At 30.4% G+C, this 24,673-nt stretch overlaps 1 protein-coding gene across 1 annotated transcript; it reads left to right on the top strand.

The window, feature by feature from the left end:
- The first annotated feature begins 12,233 nt into the window (after positions 1-12,233).
- LOC117906959 (putative 12-oxophytodienoate reductase 11) lies at positions 12,234-22,431 on the top strand. Its single transcript, XM_034820255.1, has 5 exons — positions 12,234-12,398; positions 20,952-21,092; positions 21,210-21,340; positions 21,491-21,667; positions 21,758-22,431. The coding sequence occupies exons 1-5, from the start codon at positions 12,325-12,327 to the stop codon at positions 22,351-22,353; spliced, it is 1,119 nt and encodes a 372-aa protein (XP_034676146.1). The 5' UTR covers positions 12,234-12,324; the 3' UTR covers positions 22,354-22,431.
- The last annotated feature ends 2,242 nt before the right edge of the window (positions 22,432-24,673 follow it).

The raw sequence follows: 24,673 nt of genomic DNA, 5'->3' as shown, positions 1-24,673 counted from the left end.
TCCGCTTATGGTTGGAACCCATTTATAGAGAGAAGATCCACGGGCGTGGGTGCCCGTGCCTCCATAATTAAGGTGGGACCCTCCAAGTTTTTTCGCCAGATTTTGAGCCTCCCAATATCAGTTGCGTGTGGCCTTCTTTCAGCTTCAAAAACAAAAAAATAAAAACAAAAAAAATAAAAACCTATAGTGCTTTAATTTGCAATTTAAGTTTGAAATAAATTTTTTATATAATCTTGTTTTATTATTTTATTTTTAGATTTTTAATTAAATTTTTGTCATTATTAGATAATTTTTAAATAATATATTTATGATTAAATGATTAAAATTAGGTATCTGTTCACTGTCAGTGTTGAGATCATCCCATATGTCAGTCAATTTGACGTACACAAAATTAATTATTAATGAACTTTTTTCATCACCAATGAGGTCATCATGTTGGTGGGTGACAATAAGAAAAGAAACAATTTCATTCAACATTTCGTAAAATAATACTAAAACACAAAATCAAATTTATAGAAAAAGACAATTCCATCTCTTTAAAAAAAAAATTACTAACTTTCTTTTACGTCTGTTAAATCATTGAGAATTTATAATTTATTTTAATTTGACTTCTCTAACGGTTTGATGAATTTGGTTCGATTCATAAAATTCATAGTACAAGTATATATATATATATATATGATATATAATTTTAGAATTATAATAATTATGTTTGTAGTGTAATCGTTTGTATTATAATTTAATGTATAGTTTTAAGGTTACGATAATTATATTTGTATTGTAATTACTCGCAATTTTTTTTTTATATAAATCTTTCAATTTAGTGAGTTTTTTTCTTTTTTATTCGTGATTTTTCTCGTTTAAGATTTTTCATATAAATCTGTTTGTGTGTTTTTTTTTTAATTATCTATTTTTGTTATTGTGTAATATGCTCCATTTTAAAATCCAGTGTTTTATGAAGCTAAATTCCACATACAATATAAATATTAGCCTTAAATAATGATAATATAAATTATAAGCAAAATATTTAATAATGTAAATAAAGTCAAAGAAAAAAATTTCATACATTTTTTAAACTAACTTTTAAAATGAATTTTCAAAAAAAACATTTTATATGAAACTTATTTAAATATTTTAAATCATTTAATTATTTATTTAAAATGCAATAAAACATTTCAATAAAATTAATAATATTAATGGAAAATTTAAATTTTTTGTAAATGGAGTAAAATGAATTTAAGATAATTTTATTAGAAAGTTAGGATGTTGTGATGTGATGCATGTGACGACAAAACTAAATTGGATTAAATTTTAGTGGGACCCATTTATGAAAACCCAACAATTTTCCATTTTTAGATACATTTATATTTATAAATTTATCAAAATAATAGTAAAGATGTTTTTAATTTTTTTTTTTTTAAGGATAAACCTTTAAGGGAGACTAGTAAGAGTCTACATTGAATGCACATCAGCTATTTTCCATATACAAATAGAAAATAGTTATCATAAAATGATGGAGACCAGAAGTGTCTATATGCAGTGCACCTTACCATATACAAATAGAAAATAGTTGTATATAAAATAAGGTAAGCATTAGAAATGTCCACCACCTCTATTGCTAAAGGAATAAACACTTTCATTTACTCATTTTAAAGATGAGTATTAAATGAAAGCATTTTGTAAGCATATAAACAATCTTTTGGAATGGAAAAGAAAGTTCTCTCATTTTCTCATTCTCTCATTCTCTCATTCTATTTGTCTTTCATTCTTTCAATTCGCTTAAATATCTTATTTGATTTCTTCATCTCATTATATATTATTATCAAAGTAACATATATTTCTCTCTACTTCTATTTGCATTTATCCTTATTTTACAGCACATTATCGGGTAATTCTCTATCATAAATTTGAGGTTGTTTATATAGAATAAAATTTTATATATCTATATTACTATTGATTTATTCATTTAATTTGTGTTATATATTGTTAAAGTTATAAGCAAATTATTTGGTTTTGATTATAATAAAAAGTTATATCAATGCTATCAATTTATTGTAATTAATTCTAATAATATTGTTTTGTTATATATCTGAAGTTATTTGACAATGTCGAGTATCATAAAACTTGAATCATTTAACATTTCAGGAAAGAACTATCTATTTTAGATCATTGATGCTAAAATACATCTTAATGCAATGAATCTTGGAGTTACGATCAAAGAAGGAAATCAAGCATCCTTGCAAGATTGCGCAAAAACACTGATTTTCCTTCATCATCATCTTCACGAAGGTTTAAAAAATGAGTATATTATGGTAAATGAGTCTTTTACTCTATAGAGTAGTTTGAAGGAAAGATATGACAACCAAAAAACCGTGATTCTCCCAAAATCTTGATATGACTAAATGCACTTAAGGTTGTAAGATTTTAAAACTGTTAGTGAATATAACTTCGTATTGTTTAAAATCAGCTCTCAATTAAAGTTATGTGGAAAGAAAAAAATCATAGAAGAAGACATGTTACAAAAAACTTTTACTACATTTCATGCCTCAAATATGCTCTTACAGTAGCAATAATGAGAGCATAGATTTACAAAATACTTCGAATTAATATCATGTCTTCTTATGGCTAAACAAAATAATGAGTTTTCGATGAGAAATCACTAATCTCGTCTAATTAGATATGAACCATTCCTTGAAGTGAATGCAATATCGTCCTAAACTCTTGGACATGGATAATGATGAGGATAAGGACGTGGTTGTGGTCGTGGTCGTGGTCGTGGTCGTAGTCGTAGTCGTGGCTATGGAAGGAATCCTCGATATCATGGTTTTTATGGTAATAATTCCTCAAATTCTCAAAAAAAAAAAAAAAAAGTCTCATGACACTACCAGAAGTGTAGTAATACTGAGATAAAACAAGAAAAAATGAGAAGTGTATACAAGATAAATCTTCTAAAAACCATGAGAATAATTGTTATACATATGGTATGAAAGGACATTGGTTATGTACATGTTGTATATCCAAACATTTGGTCGACCTTTACCAAAACATCAATAAAAGCAAAAGGAAAAGAGATATAGATGAACTTTACCGATGTTATGGATTGGACCTAACCTACTATAACATTGATTTCTTTGAAGGTTTTAGTGAAAAAATTGACCATTTAATAAATAATGAGAATAAAAACATTGATTGATGTTACTTTATATATCAAAAATATATTACTATGCCTTATATTTACATTTGATTTTCTTTTATTATTTACATTATACCTTGTTTTTTTTTTTTTTTAAATATTAGATATATCCAAAATCCATGTGTTATTTGGTCTCAAGATGAATAAGGATGATGTATGTTTCTCAAACTATGCAACCATGTACACAATTCTTCAACATAAAAGATATTTTCTCAAATTGACATTGATAAAAGCTAATGTAATACCATATTTGATACTACAAACTTAGTTGAAGGTTCTGAAAGAGTAAACATAATGCTACCAAATGAAACTAGATTCTATATAAATGATGTTTTATATTCTAGTAAATCCAGAAGAAATTTGCTCAATTTTAAAGATATCTGTAGAAATGGATATCATATTTAAACTATAAATGAAGATAATATAAAATATCTTTATATTACTTCCATTATATCTTGTCAAAAACTTATAATGGAAAAACTTCTGACTTTCTCCATTGGGTTATATCATACAACTATAAAACTATAAAACCTATTGAATCATATATTGTTGTGAACGAGAAGTTCAACGACCCAAAAGCTTTTGTCCTTTGGCATGACAAGTTAGGTCACCTAGGGTCTTCAATGATGAATATCATATTTAAACTATGAATGAAGATAATGTAGAATATCTTTATGTTACTTCCATTATATATGGTCAAAAACTTATAATGGAAAAACTTCTGACTTTCTCCATTAGGTTATATCATACAACTATAAAACCTATTGAATCATATATTGTTGTGAACAAGAAGTTCAACGACCCAAAAGCTTTTATCCTTTGGCATGACAGGTTAGGTCACCTAGGGTCTTCAATGATGCGTTGAATAATTGAACATTCACCTGAGCATCCACTAAAGAACCAAAAGATTTTTTTACCTAATGAATACTCATGTGTTACGTGCTCACAAGGTAAATTGATAGTTAGACCATTTTTTACTAAAGTCATATCCAAATCACCAATCTTTTTAGAAAGAATATATGGAGGCGTATGTGGGCCTATCCATCCACCATGTGGACCATTTCGTTGTTTTATGATCTTAATAAATACATCTATTAGGTGGTCACATATTTGTCTCCTTTCTACATGTAATGTTGTCTTTGCTAGGCTCCTTACACAAATGATCAAATTATGAGCATAATTTCCAAATTATCCAATTAAGACCATGCATCTTGATAATGCTGGCAAATTTACTTCTCAAACACTTATTGATTACTACATGTCAGTAGGATAAATATTGAGTATCCTATTACTCATACCCATACCCAAAATGGTTTAGCGAAGTCCTTTATCAAACGTCTTTAATTAATAGCTCGACTATTGCTAATGAAAATCAAATTACATACTTTTGCCTAGAGACATGCATTATACATGTTGCAGCTTTAGTTCGTATTCAATCTACAACTTACTATGAATACTCCTCTTCACAACTTGTGATTGGAAAACAACTCAATATTTCTCACTTACAAATCTTTGGTTGTGCAATATATATACCAATTGTACCTACACAATGCACTAAAGTGGGTCCCCAACGAAAACTTGGGATTTATGTAGGTCTTGATTATCGATTTATCATAAGTTATCTTGAACCTTTGATAGACAATATTTTTACAGTTCGCTTTGCAAATTGTCATTTTAATGAAAGTGTTTTCTCATCATTAGAGAGAGAAAAGTTGATTCTTGAAGAACGACTATGAATTACTTAGAACACATCTATTATGTCTCATCTTGATCATTGTACAAATCAATGTGATCTAGAAGTTCAAATGATCATCTATTTGCAAAATCTTGCAAATCAATTATCAGATGCATTCATTGATATAAAGAAAGTGACAAAGTCACATATTCTAACTACAAATACTCTAGCATGGATTGATGTCCCTATAGGACAGTTAACCAATGAATCTAATATACACTTAAAGCGTGGTAGACCTATTGGTTCAAATGATGTAACTCTCTAGAAAAGGAAAATAAAAGAAAAACTTGACACTCTAGAAGAAACCATCAAAATGACTGATTAGTGTAAAATTGATAAATATATAACCCCATAAGAGGCACAAATAATACAGAAAGCCCCTAAAGAAGCATATATTGAACGAAAAGTCCCTGAAAAGGAACATATTGAACAAGTAGCCCCTAAAAAGGTATAAGTACCTGAAATTTGTGAAATCTCAATAAGTTATGTACACACGGGAGAAAAATTGGATCAAAATAATATTGTTATTAAAAATATTTTTGTTTTCCAAGTGGCCTTTGATATCGTAAGAAATGATGAAGATCACAAACCACAAAATTTGGAAGAATGTCGACATAGAAATGATTGACTAAAATGGAAAGAAGCTATGCAAGTAGAGTTAAACTCATTAACAAAATGAGAAGTTTTTTTACTTGCAATCCAAACACCTGAAGATGTAAAGCTTAATGGGTACAAATGGGTATTTATATGAAAACACAATGAGAATAATGAGATCATAAAATATAAAGGCAATTAGTAGTACAAGGTTTCTCACAAAGACCTAGTATTGACTACAAGGAAACATACTCTCCCGTCATTAACGCAATCACATTTTGTTTCTTAATTAGCTCGACATTCTTAGAATGACTGAATATGCATCTCATGGATGTTATTACAACATATTTATATGTTTTATGGATATACATGAAAACCCTTGAAGGATTTAAATTGCCTGAAGCAAATAGTATAAAACCTCATAGCATGTACTCAATCAAGTTACAACGATCTCTAAATGGATTAAAGTAATTCAGACGCATGTGGTACAATTACCTTAGTGGATACTTGCTAAAAAAAAGGTATGTGAATAACCCTACATGTCCATGCATCTTCATTAAAAAATTAGAAACCTAATTTGCAATTATTATAGTATATGTTAATGACGTAAATCTTGATAGAACTCCTGAAAAGCTCACAAGAACAACAAATCATTTGAAAAATGAATTTGAGATGAAGGATTTTGGAAAAACAAAATTTTGTCTCGGCTTGCAGATCAAGCATATTCCAAATGGAGTTTTTGTATATCAATCAACATACATTAAAAAAAAAATAATTGAAGTGTTTTTATATGGATAAAGCACATTCTTTAAGTTCTCCAATGATTGTTCAATCACTTGATGTGAAAAATGACTCATTTCGTTATTGCGAAAAATGTGAAAAATTAAGCAAAAAATATGAAAAATTACTTGGTCTTGAAGTACCATATCTTAGTGTTATTGGTGCAATTATGTATCTTGCCAATTGTACATGCCCAAACATTATTTTTTTTGTCAATTTATTAGTAAGATACAATTTCGCCATAACTCAAAGACATTGGAATGGTATCAAACATATATTGTGTTATATTCACAGAACTACTGATATAGGTCAATTTTACTCAAGGGAATCAAAACAACAATTGTCTGAATATGCAAATGCAGAATACCTTTCAAATCCACATAAAGCTAAGTTAAAACAATGTATGTGTTTAATTGCAATGGTATTGCTATTTCATGGAGATCTATCAAACAAACAATGATGATCATATCATCAAATCATTAAAAAATACTTGCAATTCATAAAATAAGTCGTGAATGTATATGACTAAGATGTATGATCTAATACATTTGAGGAATCATGTGGACTCTCCTCTATCAAAGGTAACTTGATAATATTATTTGAAGATAATGTTGCATGCATTGCATAAATAAAATGGGGTTATATTAAAGGAGATAAAACTAAACACATTTCATCAAAATTATTTTATACACATGAACTCCAGAAGAGTGGTGAAATTGATGTTCAACAAATACGCTCAAATAATAATCTAACATATTTATTCACAAAGTTATTTCCTACCTCAACATTCAATAAATTAATACACAAGATTGGAATGCGTTAACTCAAGGATATCGACATGAGATAGAGTATGCTTGTAAAATGGTGTTAGTGTATTGTAGATTTTTTCTTTTTGTCCAGGTTTTGTCCTACTGGGTTTTACTGACAAGGTTTTTAAAGAGACAATCATAACATACCAAGAACAACTTAAAGAATTATAAGAATATTGTACTTTTTTCCTTCATTAAGGTTTTCCCATAGGATTTTTTACTAGCAAGGTTTTAATGAGGCATATTCTTTTAATATGGTAACCATCCAAAGGGGAGTGTTGTAAATGCTTAATAAATATGGTGAGGTGAATGTCCACCACTTGTATTATTAAAGGAATAAACACTTTCATTTACTCATAAAGGGCTCTTTGGAATGGAAAAGAAAGCATCTCGAGAAAAATAGTCTTCTCTCATTTTCTCATTCTCTCTATTTTTCATTCTTTCAACTCTCTTAATTCTCTTATCTGATTTCTTCATCCCCATTATATATTATTATCAGAGTAATATATATTTATCTCTACTTTTATTTGAATTGCATTTATCCTTGTTTTATAACAGTAAACATGATATTTTTTGTAGCCTTACCCTCAAATAGGTGTGAAAACATTAACGATAGTGTAGCTTGTGAATAAAATAATATGTAGAGAATCAAAAAATATTGTTGGATAAAAACATAAGTATATGCTAAAATAAAGAAAGTTTAACTATTTGTAAGAAAATGTATGCATCAAGAAGAGCACAAATTGGCTTTTTGCTCTTTATTAGTTCCATAAAGTAGTCCTCACCAATTGCCTAACAAAACAAGGGCTCATCATAGTACAAAGACATTACTATTTTCGGTAGAATATTTAATTATGTACGAACTATTTTAGCTTTTTAACCCCTAAATAGAGATGGGTGAGTGTTCTTGTGAAAGATATGTGTACTCCTCTTATAGAATTAAGTGATAAAATGAGTATTCCTAGATTGCTTTCAAGGACCAAAAAAAAAAAGTTACGGTGTTTGATATGTTAACATTTGAAGTGTTGAAATGAGAAGTAAAGTGATCTATTTCTAATCGTGTAGATATTGTTTGCACTAATTGTAATGGATTTTTACTTCTTTAAAATATATTTTAATGTTATGATTACTCATTGGACCTAAAACGGATAATATCTACATAAGAGGAAGTAAGTTATAAATGGTATCAAAGTTGATTCTTAACCTTGATGTAAGCCTTCATTTGTTTGACCTTATAATTTTGTAGGGACATAATGAGAACATCATGTTTGTATGAAAAAAAAAAGGGTAATTATAATATCTCATTAGATGAATGATAATGTTTTTTTTTACATTATATATGAATGAACTCCTCTAAATCATATGGATGTATTTTAAAGTTGTAAAGGTTCATTGACCTAAAACAGTTAACATCTATATTGAAGGGAACGAGACTTTACAAATGATATCAAAGTTGATCTTTGACCCAGTGTGGGAGTTTGTTTAGCCCCATAAGAGGTATTTGTCTATCTCAATGTCTTGCAATCCTGCGAAATATAATGAAGATATTATGCTTGTATAAGTGGTAATGATATTCTACAATACAATATAAGCAATATACTTCTTTTAACCATGTAAACATGTTTCAAAGTCGTGAAGGTCCATTTTACCCAAAACAACTACATGGTTAAAAGCAAGCCATTACAAATAGTATGACAGAGGATCCTCGACCTTGAATCAAGTCTTTGCTTGTGTAACCCTATAAGGAGTAACTATCTGTTTGGCCTTGTAATCTATGGGGCATGATAGGGACGAGTCTCCATGTAGGAGTAGGGAGACTGGATTGTGATATCTCAAATTAGATGTCGGGTATATATGCATAGCCCATTGACCCATAATAGATCATATCTACATGGGAAGGAATAACAAGTTACAAATTTTCAAAGAAGTCTATCCATTGAAAAAAAAAAAGAGAAAAATCTAGGAGGCCCCAAAAACACATATCCTCAAATTTTAGAAAAACTATTGTATTAAGAAAATCATGCTTCTAGTCAAGCCTAGTTTCAAACAATTATGGTTTTTATTCTTGAGTTACAAATATGCAAATATTCATCAACATTTAAATTGGCACAAATCGCATTGTTGCCTACCAAATATAAAACAAAACTTAAAATATATCATACTAACTAAAAGACTTGCTATCAGATTATAAAATTCATATTCACCAAATTCAAAAAAAATAAATAAATAAACAAAACATAATTTGAAGCATAATTTGAAATATCTAATCCAACCTATACCCTTTTCAATTCTAATTTACCTTTATTTAGGCCTATCCAGACTTACCAGGGAGGTCTCGATTAATCAAGTAGTAATTTTGAGTTTTCAATGGAAAGCAAGTCATCATCTAAAAATATCCTATGTTAGAATAAAAAAAACAAAATTATCAATACACAAACAACAATGTATAATGCACTAACACTCCCAACTGTGTAGATATTATTCACTTTGTATCTAATAGACTCTCATAACTTTAAAACATGTCTACAATATTAAGAGGAATCCACAAACTAAGAAGAGCCTACACATATACAAAATTAAAAACTTTTTCTCTTATCTAATGTAAGATATTACAATCACTCATTGTGTAAATGTAAAATCTTTATTATAAACACATTTTAAAGTGTTGAACTCGGAGTTGACAATATTTAAATGAAAGAAAATGGGTCATTACAAAAATGAGTTTTACCATTTTTCATTTTTTAAAGCAATGAACTTTTTAACCGAGACTTATCAATAAATATCCTAAAGGAAAAAAGAAAATTAGAGGATTTTTCTTAAAGGAAAAGGAAAATACTCTTATAAGATAATAATTATGGTAAGAAGAATGGACTTTTTCTAAAATAATATCTAATTCTCTCCATTATAATAGAGGAAAATATTCTTATAAATTTGTAAAACAAGGAAAGATGAATGAGTTTTCTATATCAAGTTTTCTCAGTCAGGCTAAAAGCTATATTTTCCTAATCTAATCAATAATCAAGCTAAAATTTTTGAATATTAGATGATGTAAGAGAGGACTTTGACTTCTATATATCTCTTTCCATATGTTCGTAATATCTTTTTAATTGAGTTGATAAGATTTTTGAGGCATGGTAGAAGCCAAAGAACATTTGATGTTTACCGATCAATAATCAACCCCACAAATTTGAATATGAGTCGTTGTATGAGAGGTGCCTTTGACATTGTTAATGAAAGTATATCCACCAATCAAAAGGTCAATTTGAAAATGAGTGGTTGCATGAGAGGCGGTTGTTGATGAAACTTTATCCACCAATGGAAAGATGTCTAGGCAACCGCAATGAGAGACGTGAGATTTTGGGATGACAATGAATGATTTTTTTTTTTTTCTATATATCTATTTATAATCCACCTTGAAAAGATTATATATAGAATTAAATTTTAGTTGAATTTTTTTTCCCTATTTTAACACATGTAAAATAATATAAAAAATTTACTTCTCAAAAGAATAAGTTATAAAAAGTTATAATATTTATTTATTTATAAACTATATTTATTTTTAATGTAATTAACAATTTTGAAAAAAAAAAAAATTTATACTAATCCTACCTTATGTTTAAACTTTTTATTAAGACGAAAATGAGAATAACTTTGTACGCACGACCCAAACCCATCCATTACCATGGCTAGGTAGGTTGTGATTACTCTAAAAAGATGGAAAGATGATTGATATATTCAAGGTGTATTTCCACCCATGAGTTCTAGTTTTGGGTATATCATATATGACTTAGGTTTCTCTTAACCCCCATTCTAAACGTCTTCATCCAAAATATTCAATTTATGGGATACACATCAATATTTAAGGAATATTTTTAGTGGATTCTTAATTTTTAGATCTTATTTATTTTATTTATTAAAAAAAAAATTAATGTGTGTGCCTGCATTTCCAAGTATGAAAAAAATTCTAATAAATTTATGAAACATGAGAAAAATGAATTTGATATTTTTTTTTCCAAATAACCAACTTCTAATTTATCCTATCTATGCCAAAATAAAAAATAAAAAATTAAGATCTTAAGTTAATTGTATATCAATTTTTTATTGGTCATTACTTTTCTATACTAATATCATAAAAGAACTTAAAAGAAATAAGATGAAAAATGAAGGTTGGGTGATGCAGTGATGTAAGGGAGGAGGTCAGCCAATGAAGACTTCTGGATTGGACATGGATGCACCATGGTCAATGAAGGTGGCTGCGATACACATCACATTATTGCCTTTTCATCTTTTGTGGTCTCGTCAAATGGACCTTTACACCATAGATAAATTATTATTCAACTTTATAATGGGGCCTCGTGTTTTTCAATACTTTCTCGATCCATTATTTTTAGCCAATGTGGATTAAATTTTCCTTTTTTATTATTTTTTGCTGCAGTGTAAAAAATTATTTTTAGTCAATGTGGGTTAATTTTCTTTTATTATTTATTACTTCAATAAAAGACATTCGGATAGGAAAATAAATGAAATAATTGAAAATAATTATAATATGTTATCTAAAAATGTCATTTTTAGTGTTTTTTAGTTGTTAAATATAAATTTTTTAAATAATTTTGTTAAAAAGGTTTATGATAAAAGAAAATTGATTCTGATTTTATTTATAGTATACATTAAATTATTTCATATTTAATAAATATTAATATTATATTTAAAAATTTTTGTTTTAATTTTTAGAAGATAAAAAGGTTTCAGAAACACAAATCATTGGAAAATATGTATCAAAAATAATTTTGACGTATTCATTTTGGTATGTTAAAAAAAAAAAACCATATTTAAAGGAATGTAATAAGAAATTAATATTTATATAAAATTTTAATGGTTATTTAACAGCTCATTAGTCCTTTATTTTTAATGATTATTTAGTGGTTCATGCTGAAAATGAGAGTTGATATGACAAAGGATTTGGACAGCAGAAAAAGCATTCAACTTTGATCACCGTGGGTGTCCCACTCTTATGACTGTAGCAGCAGCCGCCGCCAAATATATAGATATAAGCGGCCCCTCTCTTCTTCTTCTTCTCTATAAATGGGCTTCAACACATTGGACTTTCAAGTCTCAACACACTTTGGATATTGTTTTTCATACTTCATTCTCTGTAGTTTGATTCTTTCGTTCATTGAGTTTTTTTGAGAAAAAAAAGAGAGAAACCGAAAGAAATGGAAGGAAAAGTACAAGGAGAGCAGCCCCTTCTCATACCATATAAGATGGGCAAGTTTCAGCTCTCTCATAGGTATGTTTCTCCACTTTCTTTCTTCATTTTCTTGCATTTTCTTTCGTAACTTCTGTTTCCACTTGTTGGGTGTTGTTAGAGTTTCTGTGTTTGTGCTTGATTCATAAAATGAGAAAGCAGACAAGAAAAGAAAGGAAAATAAAGTTTTTGAGAGTGGCTTCTGGGAAAGAAAGAGGGAGGCTGTATACTTGTATTTTGTCACGCCCCAAGACCCACTCCAAGGGCGTGACGGTCATTTCACACCTCAAACCCGAAGGCTTAAAGTATAATCTGACCCAAACAATCATATTGTAACTGGATATTACCAATTACCAAATACCTGTTCAGAGTAGCATAACAAAATCTAAAATCCTCAAATTCAATTTTCAAATAACTTCCAAATATCAAATAATCCAAATGAACATAACTGACAGTTAAAACAAAATCCAACATAAAATCCCTAGTCAAATTCTACTGATGACTATTCCTCAGCCTAGCCATCACTCCTCACCCGAACTAAGAGTACCTGAAAATTTTTCAACAATTGGGAATGAGCTCACAGCCCAATAAGGAATATTAATGCAATTCATGGATCAAATATTTTCATTTCAAATAGAAGATATCATTTTTTTTTTCTCATCAAATATCAGAGTTTCAACAATACTAATATATTCAAAATTCAATCAACCATTTTCATATCAAATTCAAACACTTTCACATAAGATTCAATCAAATCCATTCAATTTTCATTACTCTGGTTATCAAATATCAAATGCCCAGTTAGATGGGACTTTTCAAATGGGTGGCTAGCCTCAAATTGTTCCTGGTGGACGGAACCAAACACTACTAGTACTAGTAACCTCTAACCAAACCCCTAGAGGCTGGGGTTCAAATCAATTACATTCCCACCATGAAATGTAAAGGTCAACTATTATATCCCATTGACAGGGCCGAATAGTCAACTATTATATCCCGTTGACAAGGGCCAAATAAACCAGAGTGATGTTTTTGTTCAAGTATTCAAATTTACACAATATAATATCTCCATATTTTGTGTCATAAATAAAACAAAATATTCCAACATAACATTTAGTGCAAAACAGTTTGATCCATGCATGGTAACAAAATATCATTTTCTTTTCCACAATTCAAAATAACATATAAAATAATTTAATTTTATAAATATTGCATTAACTTCCCTTACCTCAAAATATGCAAAGACCTTGAAGGAAAAATAACCCTGAAAAGTCTACTCCTCACCTAACACAATAAAAAGATCACTATTACTATTTACCTCAAAATATAAATCTGATAATCCTAAAATTTCTAAATGTTAAGATTAATATTTTTTTTATTAACAAAGTAATAATTTAATTACTCTATTCCTTATTTAATTATAATTAATAAATTCCCAATTTGTTTCTAATAACACATTTCTAATTTAATTAAATTACAATTTTATTTCATTACAAAATTCTATATATATATATATATATATTGCTAAATCTCTCATTCTGTTTATTACAAAAAAAGAAAACCATTATTACTATTATCTTATTTATTAATCTAAAACTAAATATTATTATTATTATTATTATTATTATTATTATTATTAATTAAACAATTCAAAAGCAAACTCTCGGGTACACCAAAAGAAAAGCAAAACAAGGTTTGTTTTTTTTTTTTTTTTTTTTTTTTTCATTGCCATCATCATGATAATGAATCATTATATATATAAATATATATATATAAGCCTCCCTCCATCCATCCGGGCACACGCCCATTTTTTTTTTTTTTTTTTCCCTTCCATCCCATACTGTGCACACGCGTTTTTCCCTTTTTTTTTTTTTTTTTTTTAAATTAACCCTAACCTAAAATCGAAACTTTCCAAGGAATTATTATTATTATTTTCATCTAATAAAATTTAAGATCTCCTAAATTCCAACCATAAAATCAAAATCTTAAATTTTTATTATTTTGATATTAAAACGAATTTAAAAAAATAATCTAACCCTAATCTAGATTTGGGGTTTTCCAAAAAATATAACTAATGTGTTTGAAATTAATCAATGAATCTAAAATATTAAACTAGGGGTTAGATTCTTACCTATAGAGATCTGTTCTTCAACCCTGAAATCTGACTCCAACCTACGTTCTCTGGAATTCTGCGAACAGGAACTCTATTCAGAAAAGAATGGAAAGAATAAAATTTCTAATTTATACCTAGGGTATTTATTCGTAAAATTACCCTTTTACCCCTCTTCCTTTTTATTAAATTAATTAATTAATTAATTTAATATCATTATTAAGAATTCCTAAATTACCCTTTAAAAGAAAACTTGGGCGTTACATCCTCCCCTCCTTAACAAAAGTTTAGTCCTCTAAACTTGACATACCTGAGTCTTGAAATAATTGAGGATGTTTTTCTCTCATCTCTTCTTCTAACTCCCAAGTAGCTTCACGAACACTATGGTTGCTCCATTGAACCTTTACCAATTTGACAACAGCATGACGTAGTACTTTATCCATTACATCTACAATCTGAACGGGCACTTCTTCATATGTCAAGTCCTCAGAAATTTGAATAGGCTCCAACTCCACAACATGAGAGGGATCATAATTATACTTCCTCAAGGTTGAAACATGGAAAACATTATGAATCTTAGATAAACTTGGGGGCAAGGCTACTTTATATGCCAAAGTGCCTACTCTTTCTAATATTTCAAACGGACCCACAAAACGAGGACTAAGTTTTCCTTTTCTCCCAAATCTCATCACAGACTTCATAGGTGAAACTTTCAAGAACACATGATCACCCACCTCAAACTCCAAATCTCGCCTACGATTATCAGCATAACTCTTATGTCTACTTTGAGCTGCTTTTAATCTTTCTTTAATCAAAGCAACTTTTTCAACAGTCAACTGCACAAGTTCAGGCCCCAAAAGTTTCCTTTCTCCAACATCATTCCAACAGATAGGAGATCGACATTTTCTACCATACAATGCTTCAAAAGGTGCCATCCCAATGCTAGCTTGAAAACTATTGTTATAGGCAAACTCTACTAAAGGTAAATGATCATCCCAATTACCTTGCAGGTCCAAAATACAAGCTCTCAACAAGTCTTCCAAAACCTGAATTACCCTTTCTGATTGACCATCAGTTTGAGGATGGAAAGCAGTACTAAAACTCAACTTAGTGCCCAAAGCTTTTTGTAGACTATGCCAGAATCTAGAAGTGAAACGAGGATCTCTGTCAGACACTATAGAAACTGGTACTCCATGCATTCTCACAATCTCCTTTACATAAAGAGAAGCTAAACGATCTAAAGAAAAGTTGACTTTCATAGGCAAAAAGTGAGCAGACTTTGTCAACCGATCAACAATCACCCAAATAGCATTATTACCCCCTGAGGTTCTTGGCAATCCTATCACAAAATCCATGGTAATATGCTCCCACTTCCACTCAGGAATAGCAAGTGGCTGCAAAGACCCTGCTGGTCGCTGATGCTCAGCCTTCACCTGTTGACACACTAAACACTGAGCCACAAATTGTGCAATATCACGCTTCATACCTGACCACCAATAGTTTTGCCTCAAATCCTTGTACATCTTTGTCCCTCCTGGGTGGATTGCAAACTTGGAACAATGAGCTTCCTCTAAAAGCTCCCTCCTTAAGTCTTCATCATTTGGGACACAAAGTCTAGTCCCAAATCTCAAGATCTCATCATCTGACAAAACAAAATCAGGTTTACTGCCCCTCTTAACTTCCTCCATAACTTGCACTAATTGGGAATCATTCTTTTGTAGGGTCTTAATTCTCCCAACTAAGTCTGGTTGTACTCTGAAATTTGCTACAAGTGCTCCTAAGCCCATAACTCGAAAGTGGACTTGTAAACTCCTCAACTCTTCCAATAATTGCCTTTGACAACCTCTAATAGCTGCTAAGGAACCAACTGACTTCCTACTCAAGGCATCAGCTACAACATTCGCCTTCCCAGGATGATACTGAATAATGCAATCATAATCTTTAAGTAGTTCAATCCACCTCCTCTGTCTCATGTTCAATTCCTTTTGGGAAAATAGATACTTCAAACTCTTATGATCTGTGAATATCTCACAAGTTTCACCAAAAAGAAAATGTCTCCAAATCTTAAGTGCAAAAACCACAGCAGCTAACTCCAAATCATGAGTAGGGTAGTTCCTTTCATAAGGCTTCAACTGTCTAGAAGCATAAGCTACAACTCTCCCATGTTGCATAAGAACACAACCTAAACCCTGATGAGAGGCATCACTATACACCACAAATCCTCCTGAACCTGAAGGGATAGTCAAAATAGGAGCTGACACTAATCTATTCTTCAACTCTTGGAAGCTACATTCACAATCATCAGACCACTCAAACTTAACTCCCTTCTGTGTCAACTTAGTTAAAGGTAGGGCAATCTTAGAGAACCCTTCTATAAACCGCCTATAGTAACCAGCAAGTCCCAAGAAACTTCGAATCTCAGTCACAGTACTAGGTCTTCTCCAATTAGCTACAGCATCTACCTTTCCAGGGTCAACTGAGATGCCATCATTGCTTACCACATGCCCAAGGAAAGAAATCCGGTCTAACCAAAACTCACACTTCTTCAGTTTAGCATACAACTGCTTATCTCTGAGGGTCTGTAATACAATACTCAAATGGCCCTCATGCTCCTCTTTACTTCTTGAGTATACCAAAATGTCATCTATAAAAACCACCACAAACTGATCTAGATAGGGCTTGAATACCCTATTCATTAAGTCCATAAAAGCAGCAGGTGCATTAGTCAAACCAAAAGGCATAACTAAAAACTCATAATGCCCGTATCTAGTTCGAAAAGCAGTCTTGGGTACATCTTCACTTCTAACCCTTAACTGATGATAACCAGATCGAAGATCAATCTTAGAGAACATACAAGCACCTTGTAGCTGATCAAACAAATCATCAATCCGAGGAAGGGGATACTTGTTCCTCACTGTCACCTTATTCAACTCCCTATAGTCAATGCAAAGTCTCATTGAGCCATCTTTCTTTTTCACAAATAGAACAGGAGCTCCCCAAGGTGAAACACTGGGCCTGATAAAACCCTTGTCTAATAACTCCTGAAGTTGAACTTTCAACTCCTTAAGCTCCACAGGTGTCATCCTGTATGGGGCCTTAGACATAGGACCTGTTCCTGGTACCAGATCGATGGTGAACTCCACCTCTCTCTCTGGTGGCAAGCCAGGCAAATCCTCTGGAAAGACATCAAGATACTCCCTTACTATGGGTATGTCTTCCAACTTCAAATCACTTTCATTACTCATCACACTAGCCAAAAATCCTTGGCAACCCTTCTTGAATAAGCTACTAGCTCGCAAGGCTGAGATCATACGCAATGGTCTGTCCACATGCTTCCCTTCAAAGCTAAACTTAGGCTGACCAGGAATACTAAACGTCACCCTTTTCTCAAAACAGTCAACAGAGGCATGGTAGGAAGCTAACCAATCCATCCCCAAAATCACATCAAAATCCTGAAGGTCAAGGAGTACTAAGTCAACTGGCATTTCCCTATAACCAATCATCACAATACAATTTCTAAGCATTCTACTGGCCACAACAGAATCTCCCACAGGAGTAGCAACAATCAAATCAAAGTCCATGCTAGCAACAGGCAAACCCAACAAACCAGCAAAAGATACTGAAACAAAAGAGTGTGTTGATCCAGGATCAATCAAGACTCTAGCAAATAAGGTGTGGATTCGGAGAGTACCTATCACCACATCAGAAGTGGCCTGAGCATCTCGATGAGTCATTGCAAACACCCGCCCTTGGGCTTTGGGTTTCTGTTTATCATTTTTATTCTTTTCCTTAGGCTTCCCAAATACAAACTCCCTACTCTCTGGACAATCCCAAACCATATGTCCCTGTTTTCCACAACCAAAGCAAGCCTTTGTCTTTCTATAGCATGGCCTACCCCCATGCTTCTTACCACAAGTAGGACAAATCCCATCTAAATTTGTCACTAAGAAGCCAAATAAGCAAATCAGAATTATAAGGAATAAAATAATCGGACTAGATGAAGTTGAAACTTAAACTAATGCGTCACTCATCTATTCCCAAAGGTAAACTAAACAAGTTCCCATCAAGATCACAACCTAAAGCTCTGATACCACTCTGTCACGCCCCAAGACCCACTCCAAGGGCGTGACGGTCATTTCACACCTCAAACCCGAAGGCTTAAAGTATAATCTGACCCAAACAATCATATTGTAACTGGATATTACCAATTACCAAATACCTGTTCAGAGTAGCATAACAAAATCTAAAATCCTCAAATTCAATTTTCAAATAACTTCCAAATATCAAATAATCCAAATGAACATAACTGACAGTTAAAACAAAATCCAACATAAAATCCCTAGTCAAATTCTACTGATGACTATTCCTCAGCCTAGCCATCACTCCTCACCCGAACTAAGAGTACCTGAAAATTTTTCAACAATTGGGAATGAGCTCACAGCCCAATAAGGAATATTAATGCAATTCATGGATCAAATATTTTCATTTCAAATAGGAGATATCATTTTTTTTTTCTCATCAAATATCAGAGTTTCAACAATACTAATATATTCAAAATTCAATCAACCATTTTCATATCAAATTCAAACACTTTCACATAAGATTCAATCAAATCCATTCAATTTTCATTACTCTGGTTATCAAATATCAAATGCCCAGTTAGGTGGGACTTTTCAAATGGGTGGCTAGCCTCAAATTGTTCCTGGTGGACGGAACCAAACACTACTAGTACTAGTAACCTCTAACCAAACCCCTAGAGGCTGGGGTTCAAATCAATTACATTCCCACCATGAAATGTAAAGGTCAACTATTATATCCCATTGACAGGGCCGAATAGTCAACTATTATATCCCGTTGACAAGGGCCAAATAAACCAGAGTGATGTTTTTGTTCAAGTATTCAAATTTACACAATATAATATCTCCATATTTTGTGTCATAAATAAAACAAAATATTCCAACATAACATTTAGTGCAAAACAGTTTGATCCATGCATGGTAACAAAATATCATTTTCTTTTCCACAATTCAAAATAACATATAAAATAATTTAATTTTATAAATATTGCATTAACTTCCCTTACCTCAAAATATGCAAAGACCTTGAAGGAAAAATAACCCTGAAAAGTCTACTCCTCACCTAACACAATAAAAAGATCACTATTACTATTTACCTCAAAATATAAATCTGATAATCCTAAAATTTCTAAATGTTAAGATTAATATTTTTTTTATTAACAAAGTAATAATTTAATTACTCTATTCCTTATTTAATTATAATTAATAAATTCCCAATTTGTTTCTAATAACACATTTCTAATTTAATTAAATTACAATTTTATTTCATTACAAAATTCTATATATATATATATATATTTTGCTAAATCTCTCATTCTGTTTATTACAAAAAAAAGAAAACCATTATTACTATTATCTTATTTATTAATCTAAAACTAAATATTATTATTATTATTATTATTATTATTATTATTATTAATTAAACAATTCAAAAGCAAACTCTCGGGTACACCAAAAGAAAAGCAAAACAAGGTTTGTTTTTTTTTTTTTTTTTTTTTTCATTGCCATCATCATGATAATGAATCATTATATATATAAATATATATATATAAGCCTCCCTCCATCCATCCGGGCACACGCCCATTTTTTTTTTTTTTTTTTTCCCTTCCATCCCATACTGTGCACACGCGTTTTTCCCTTTTTTTTTTTTTTTTTTTTTTAAATTAACCCTAACCTAAAATCGAAACTTTCCAAGGAATTATTATTATTATTTTCATCTAATAAAATTTAAGATCTCCTAAATTCCAACCATAAAATCAAAATCTTAAATTTTTATTATTTTGATATTAAAACGAATTTAAAAAAATAATCTAACCCTAATCTAGATTTGGGGTTTTCCAAAAAATATAACTAATGTGTTTGAAATTAATCAATGAATCTAAAATATTAAACTAGGGGTTAGATTCTTACCTATAGAGATCTGTTCTTCAACCCTGAAATCTGACTCCAACCTACGTTCTCTGGAATTCTGCGAACAGGAACTCTATTCAGAAAAGAATGGAAAGAATAAAATTTCTAATTTATACCTAGGGTATTTATTCGTAAAATTACCCTTTTACCCCTCTTCCTTTTTATTAAATTAATTAATTAATTAATTTAATATCATTATTAAGAATTCCTAAATTACCCTTTAAAAGAAAACTTGGGCGTTACATATTTGGCTACGTTGGGGGGAAATATTCTTTGTAAATTGGGTTATGAGAAATAAAACTTTTTAAGATTTACAATATCAGTTTCCTTTCTTTTCCCTTCCTCTTCTCAACAACCAAACACAGCATGAATTCTGCCTTGAGGGTGCTCCAGTACATGTACATTGTTCCTGTAACATATTCTTTAGATGAATGTGTTAGATTTCTTCGTCTGCAAGTTCAAAACATGGCTAATTTTTCTTGCACTCTTAACATTTTGTAGGGTGGTTCTGGCTCCACTAACTAGACAGAGATCTTGGAACAATGTTCCTCAGCCCCATGCAATCTTGTATTACTCCCAGAGAGCCACTAAAGGGGGGCTTCTCATAACTGAAGCAACTGGAGTTTCCGACACTGCTCAAGGGTAATTACAGCAAACACTACTTTCTCAACTTCTTTTCGTTTTCTAAGTTTAAATAAAAAATATATGATCAAGTTGATACATATAAGATTAATTATCTGGTTTTTCCCACCTATGTAGCTATGCACATACCCCGGGTATATGGACAAAAGAGCAAGTTGAAGCCTGGAAGCCCATTGTAGATGCTGTTCATGCTAAAGGTAGTATCTTTATTTGTCAGCTTTGGCATGTGGGAAGAGTTTCAAACACAGGTATGTTCTTGAATTGTTGGGATACTATTTAGACGTGCAAGGAATTCTTTAGGTCTATTTTCTTGATGGAATTATGTGAAGGACACAACTGATTTGATACACAGATAATGTTCTCTAAATCTATCTATCCTAATATTATGATCATTACAGAATTCCAGCCAAATGGGCAAGCTCCAATATCTTCTACAGACAAGGCATTGACGCCACAAATCCGAAGCAATGGCTTTGATGTTGCTGAGTTCTTAGCTCCAAGGCGGCTAACAACAGATGAAATTCCTCAAGTTGTCAATGATTTTAGACTTGCTGCTAGAAATGCTATGGAAGCTGGTAAATTCATCCTCTGATACAAATCATGGCTTAACTTTCTAGTCAATTTCTTGGATGCACTGATGATAATATTGTTTACCCAATATATAGGTTTTGATGGAGTTGAGATCCATGGAGCTCATGGCTATCTACTTGACCAGTTCATGAAAGACCAGGTCAATGATCGAACAGACAAGTATGGTGGATCCCTAGAGAACCGTTGCAGGTTCCCATTGGAAGTAATAGAAGCGGTTGTTAATGAGATAGGAGCTGATAAGGTTGGAATAAGGCTTTCTCGATTTGGCCATCATGCCGAGGCAGGAGACTCCAACCCAACGGCTCTAGGCCTTTACATGGTTGAATCCTTAAACCAATCTGGTGTTCTCTATTGCCACATGGTTGAGCCAAGGATAAGAACAGCTGGAGAAATGTGTGAGTGTCCCCACAGCCTTGTGCCCTTGAGGAAGGCTTTCAATGGCACATTCATAGCCGCTGGGGGTTATGTGAAAGAAGACGGAAACAATGCTGTGGCTGAGGAGCGTGCAGATCTTGTTGCATTTGGACGTTGGTTCTTAGCCAATCCAGATCTTCCAAAAAGATTTGAGCTCAATGCTCCTCTCAACAAGTATAACAGGGAGACATTCTATGCACCCGAACCCATAATCGGCTACACTGATTATCCATTTCTTGAGGATATTGTTAAGTAGATGTCCAAAGGTCTGAAATTGGGTTTTGAATTGTTCTGCCATTGAGTATTATATGTATCTATAACGATCCATTTCCCAACTAAATGGATATTAAATGTTTGCTCCAAAGTCAAAGGACTCCCAGTTTTAAAATAGATTTATACTATTAAAAGGAATCCATGTATACATACAATGGAATTGGAAATTGAATTTTACGATTGAGTATTATATGTACCTATACGGATCCGAGTATTATATATATATATATATACTTTTTATTATTATTTTTTCTTGTAGGTTGACTATTGTTTATGAAAAGTACAAATCTACTTCTTGTGGCTTGATTATCAAGTGTTTTGGCTTCTAATCTACTTGATTTCACTCATAACTCACATCCAATCAAGTTAAAAGGATTTTAGAATTACTCAAGAAAAAAAAAGTATTTCATGTTGGTGTTTTCTTTTTAAAATTTGATTTGATGGAGTTTTTTTGATTTATTATTATTTTTATTTTTCTTTTGAAATTTTGTTTCATTTGATGCCTTATGACTTGTTATATTATTTGGTTTGTTATTTTTATTTTTTCTATTTGAAGGGGCTACCAAAGTATCGTATCCATAATATGAACAAAATTTTCATAATTTTTTTATTATCTTGTCTTTTTTTTTCATTTGACTTTGAAGTTTGAAATCTATACATAAAGCTACTTCTTCATTATTGATAAATGTAATTAATTCTTCATAAGGTAATAACTCATAAGGAATTCTTTCATTGTGTAAATTTCCAATTCTTTGTTTAGCTTTTTCTATCAATAGAGTTGAAAATTCTAAAATAAATTTTCTTTCCAATAATGACTTCTACAATCAGATTTTGTCATCGACTTCAACTATATAAAAACACATCATTGTATCATTTGAAATCTTGAAGAGTTGGACATATAAGATTATTGAGTATTTTTGAAGTTCTTTCTTAAAAATAAAATGAATCTCCTATGAAATATTTTGTTATTGCAAATATTAAAATATTGATAACATCTTCTTCATAAGTCTGCACAAATGTTCCTTCTTCTTTGACTACTATTTTTCTTGCATTTAACATGAATTCTCTATCATTTTGATGAAATATTTTGTTATTGCAAATATTAAAATATTGATAACATCTTCTTCATAAGTGTGCACAAATGTTCCTTCTTTGACTACTATTTTTCTTGCATTTAACATGAATTCTCTATCATTTTGATTAAGATAATGACCTCACCATTCTTTGAGTACACCATTGAATCCAATGACTAAAGTACCAAAAACATGAAAATCAAAATTATTAGTTTTGATTTTATAAGTATTAATAACTATTATTATTTCATGAAGTAAATTGATTATCTAATATTCACTCATAATATCTATATTCAATTCATAAAAACTACTACCATCGTGACTAGCAGCTAATTTATAATTGCTTTCTTCTAATTATACATCTAGAAAAGAAGGTTTTGAATAATAATTTTTTTTCTAGTTATATAATTATTAGCTATTGTATTGATTGTTGTTTGAGGTGTGAGTATTGAAACAAAAGTCGTTTTGAATTGATTTTCTAAATTATTTATTTATGAGTTCTCTTTTGTTATATTTTGAATTTGATTAACTTATTGAGTTTTATTTGAAATATTACTTTTAGTTGATATTTGATCAAGGTCATTAATATTAAGTTTGTTTAATTTAAGTCGTATTTATTTAAACAGTGTTTCATCTTGAGAGTTGTACAACATTTATAGAAATAATGAAGTGTGTCTTGTGACACAGATTAAAATATCAGTTTTTACAAATGTATTAGGATATGTCTTGTGTCGAGAAATATCAGTGGATATTTTGATAGAAAATATTGATAAGACAAAAATTAATCAAATTCTTAAAAGTATTGATAAATGTTCTAAGAAATTATTGAAAAAGTAATAATGGACATTTTTATGTTATTTTGTTATAGAAATTAATATATGTATAATATAATTATGACATTCAACAATAATGTTCAAAATTTAAAAATAAATTTTATATAAATCTATATAATTTGGATGTATTTACTAACATAAAAGAAATGATAATAAAAGTATAAATATTTTTTATTTTAAAATGTTGATAATTTTATTTATAAATTTATATTTAATTTATATTGCATTATTATGGAAAACATACTATAATTAAAATTATTTTATTTAAAACAATTTTATTCTAATTAATTTATAATATATATATATATATATTGGTAATAGTTTGGTGGTTCCGCCTCTTCCTCTTCTGCGGGTGGACCGTTTAATTCAATTAATTTTTTAAATATAAGAAGTGTCT

This window comes from Vitis riparia, chromosome 18, assembly GCF_004353265.1.
Source record: "Vitis riparia cultivar Riparia Gloire de Montpellier isolate 1030 chromosome 18, EGFV_Vit.rip_1.0, whole genome shotgun sequence".
NCBI classification, from domain to species: domain Eukaryota; kingdom Viridiplantae; phylum Streptophyta; class Magnoliopsida; order Vitales; family Vitaceae; genus Vitis; species Vitis riparia.
The sequence above is the reverse complement of the archived record's forward strand: the minus strand, read 5'-3'. Positions and strand labels throughout refer to the sequence as shown.

What these genes read in the sequence shown, in the direction of transcription:
- LOC117906959 (XM_034820255.1), top strand. Translation starts at nt 12,325, where the DNA reads ATGGAAGGAAAAGTACAAGGAGAGCAGCCCCTTCTCATACCATATAAG. An exon ending in AAGTTTCAGCTCTCTCATAG is followed by an intron (nt 12,399 to 20,951) that starts GTATGTTTCTCC and finishes AACATTTTGTAG; the next exon opens with GGTGGTTCTGGCTCCACTAA. An exon ending in GGGAAGAGTTTCAAACACAG is followed by an intron (nt 21,341 to 21,490) that starts GTATGTTCTTGA and finishes TGATCATTACAG; the next exon opens with AATTCCAGCCAAATGGGCAA.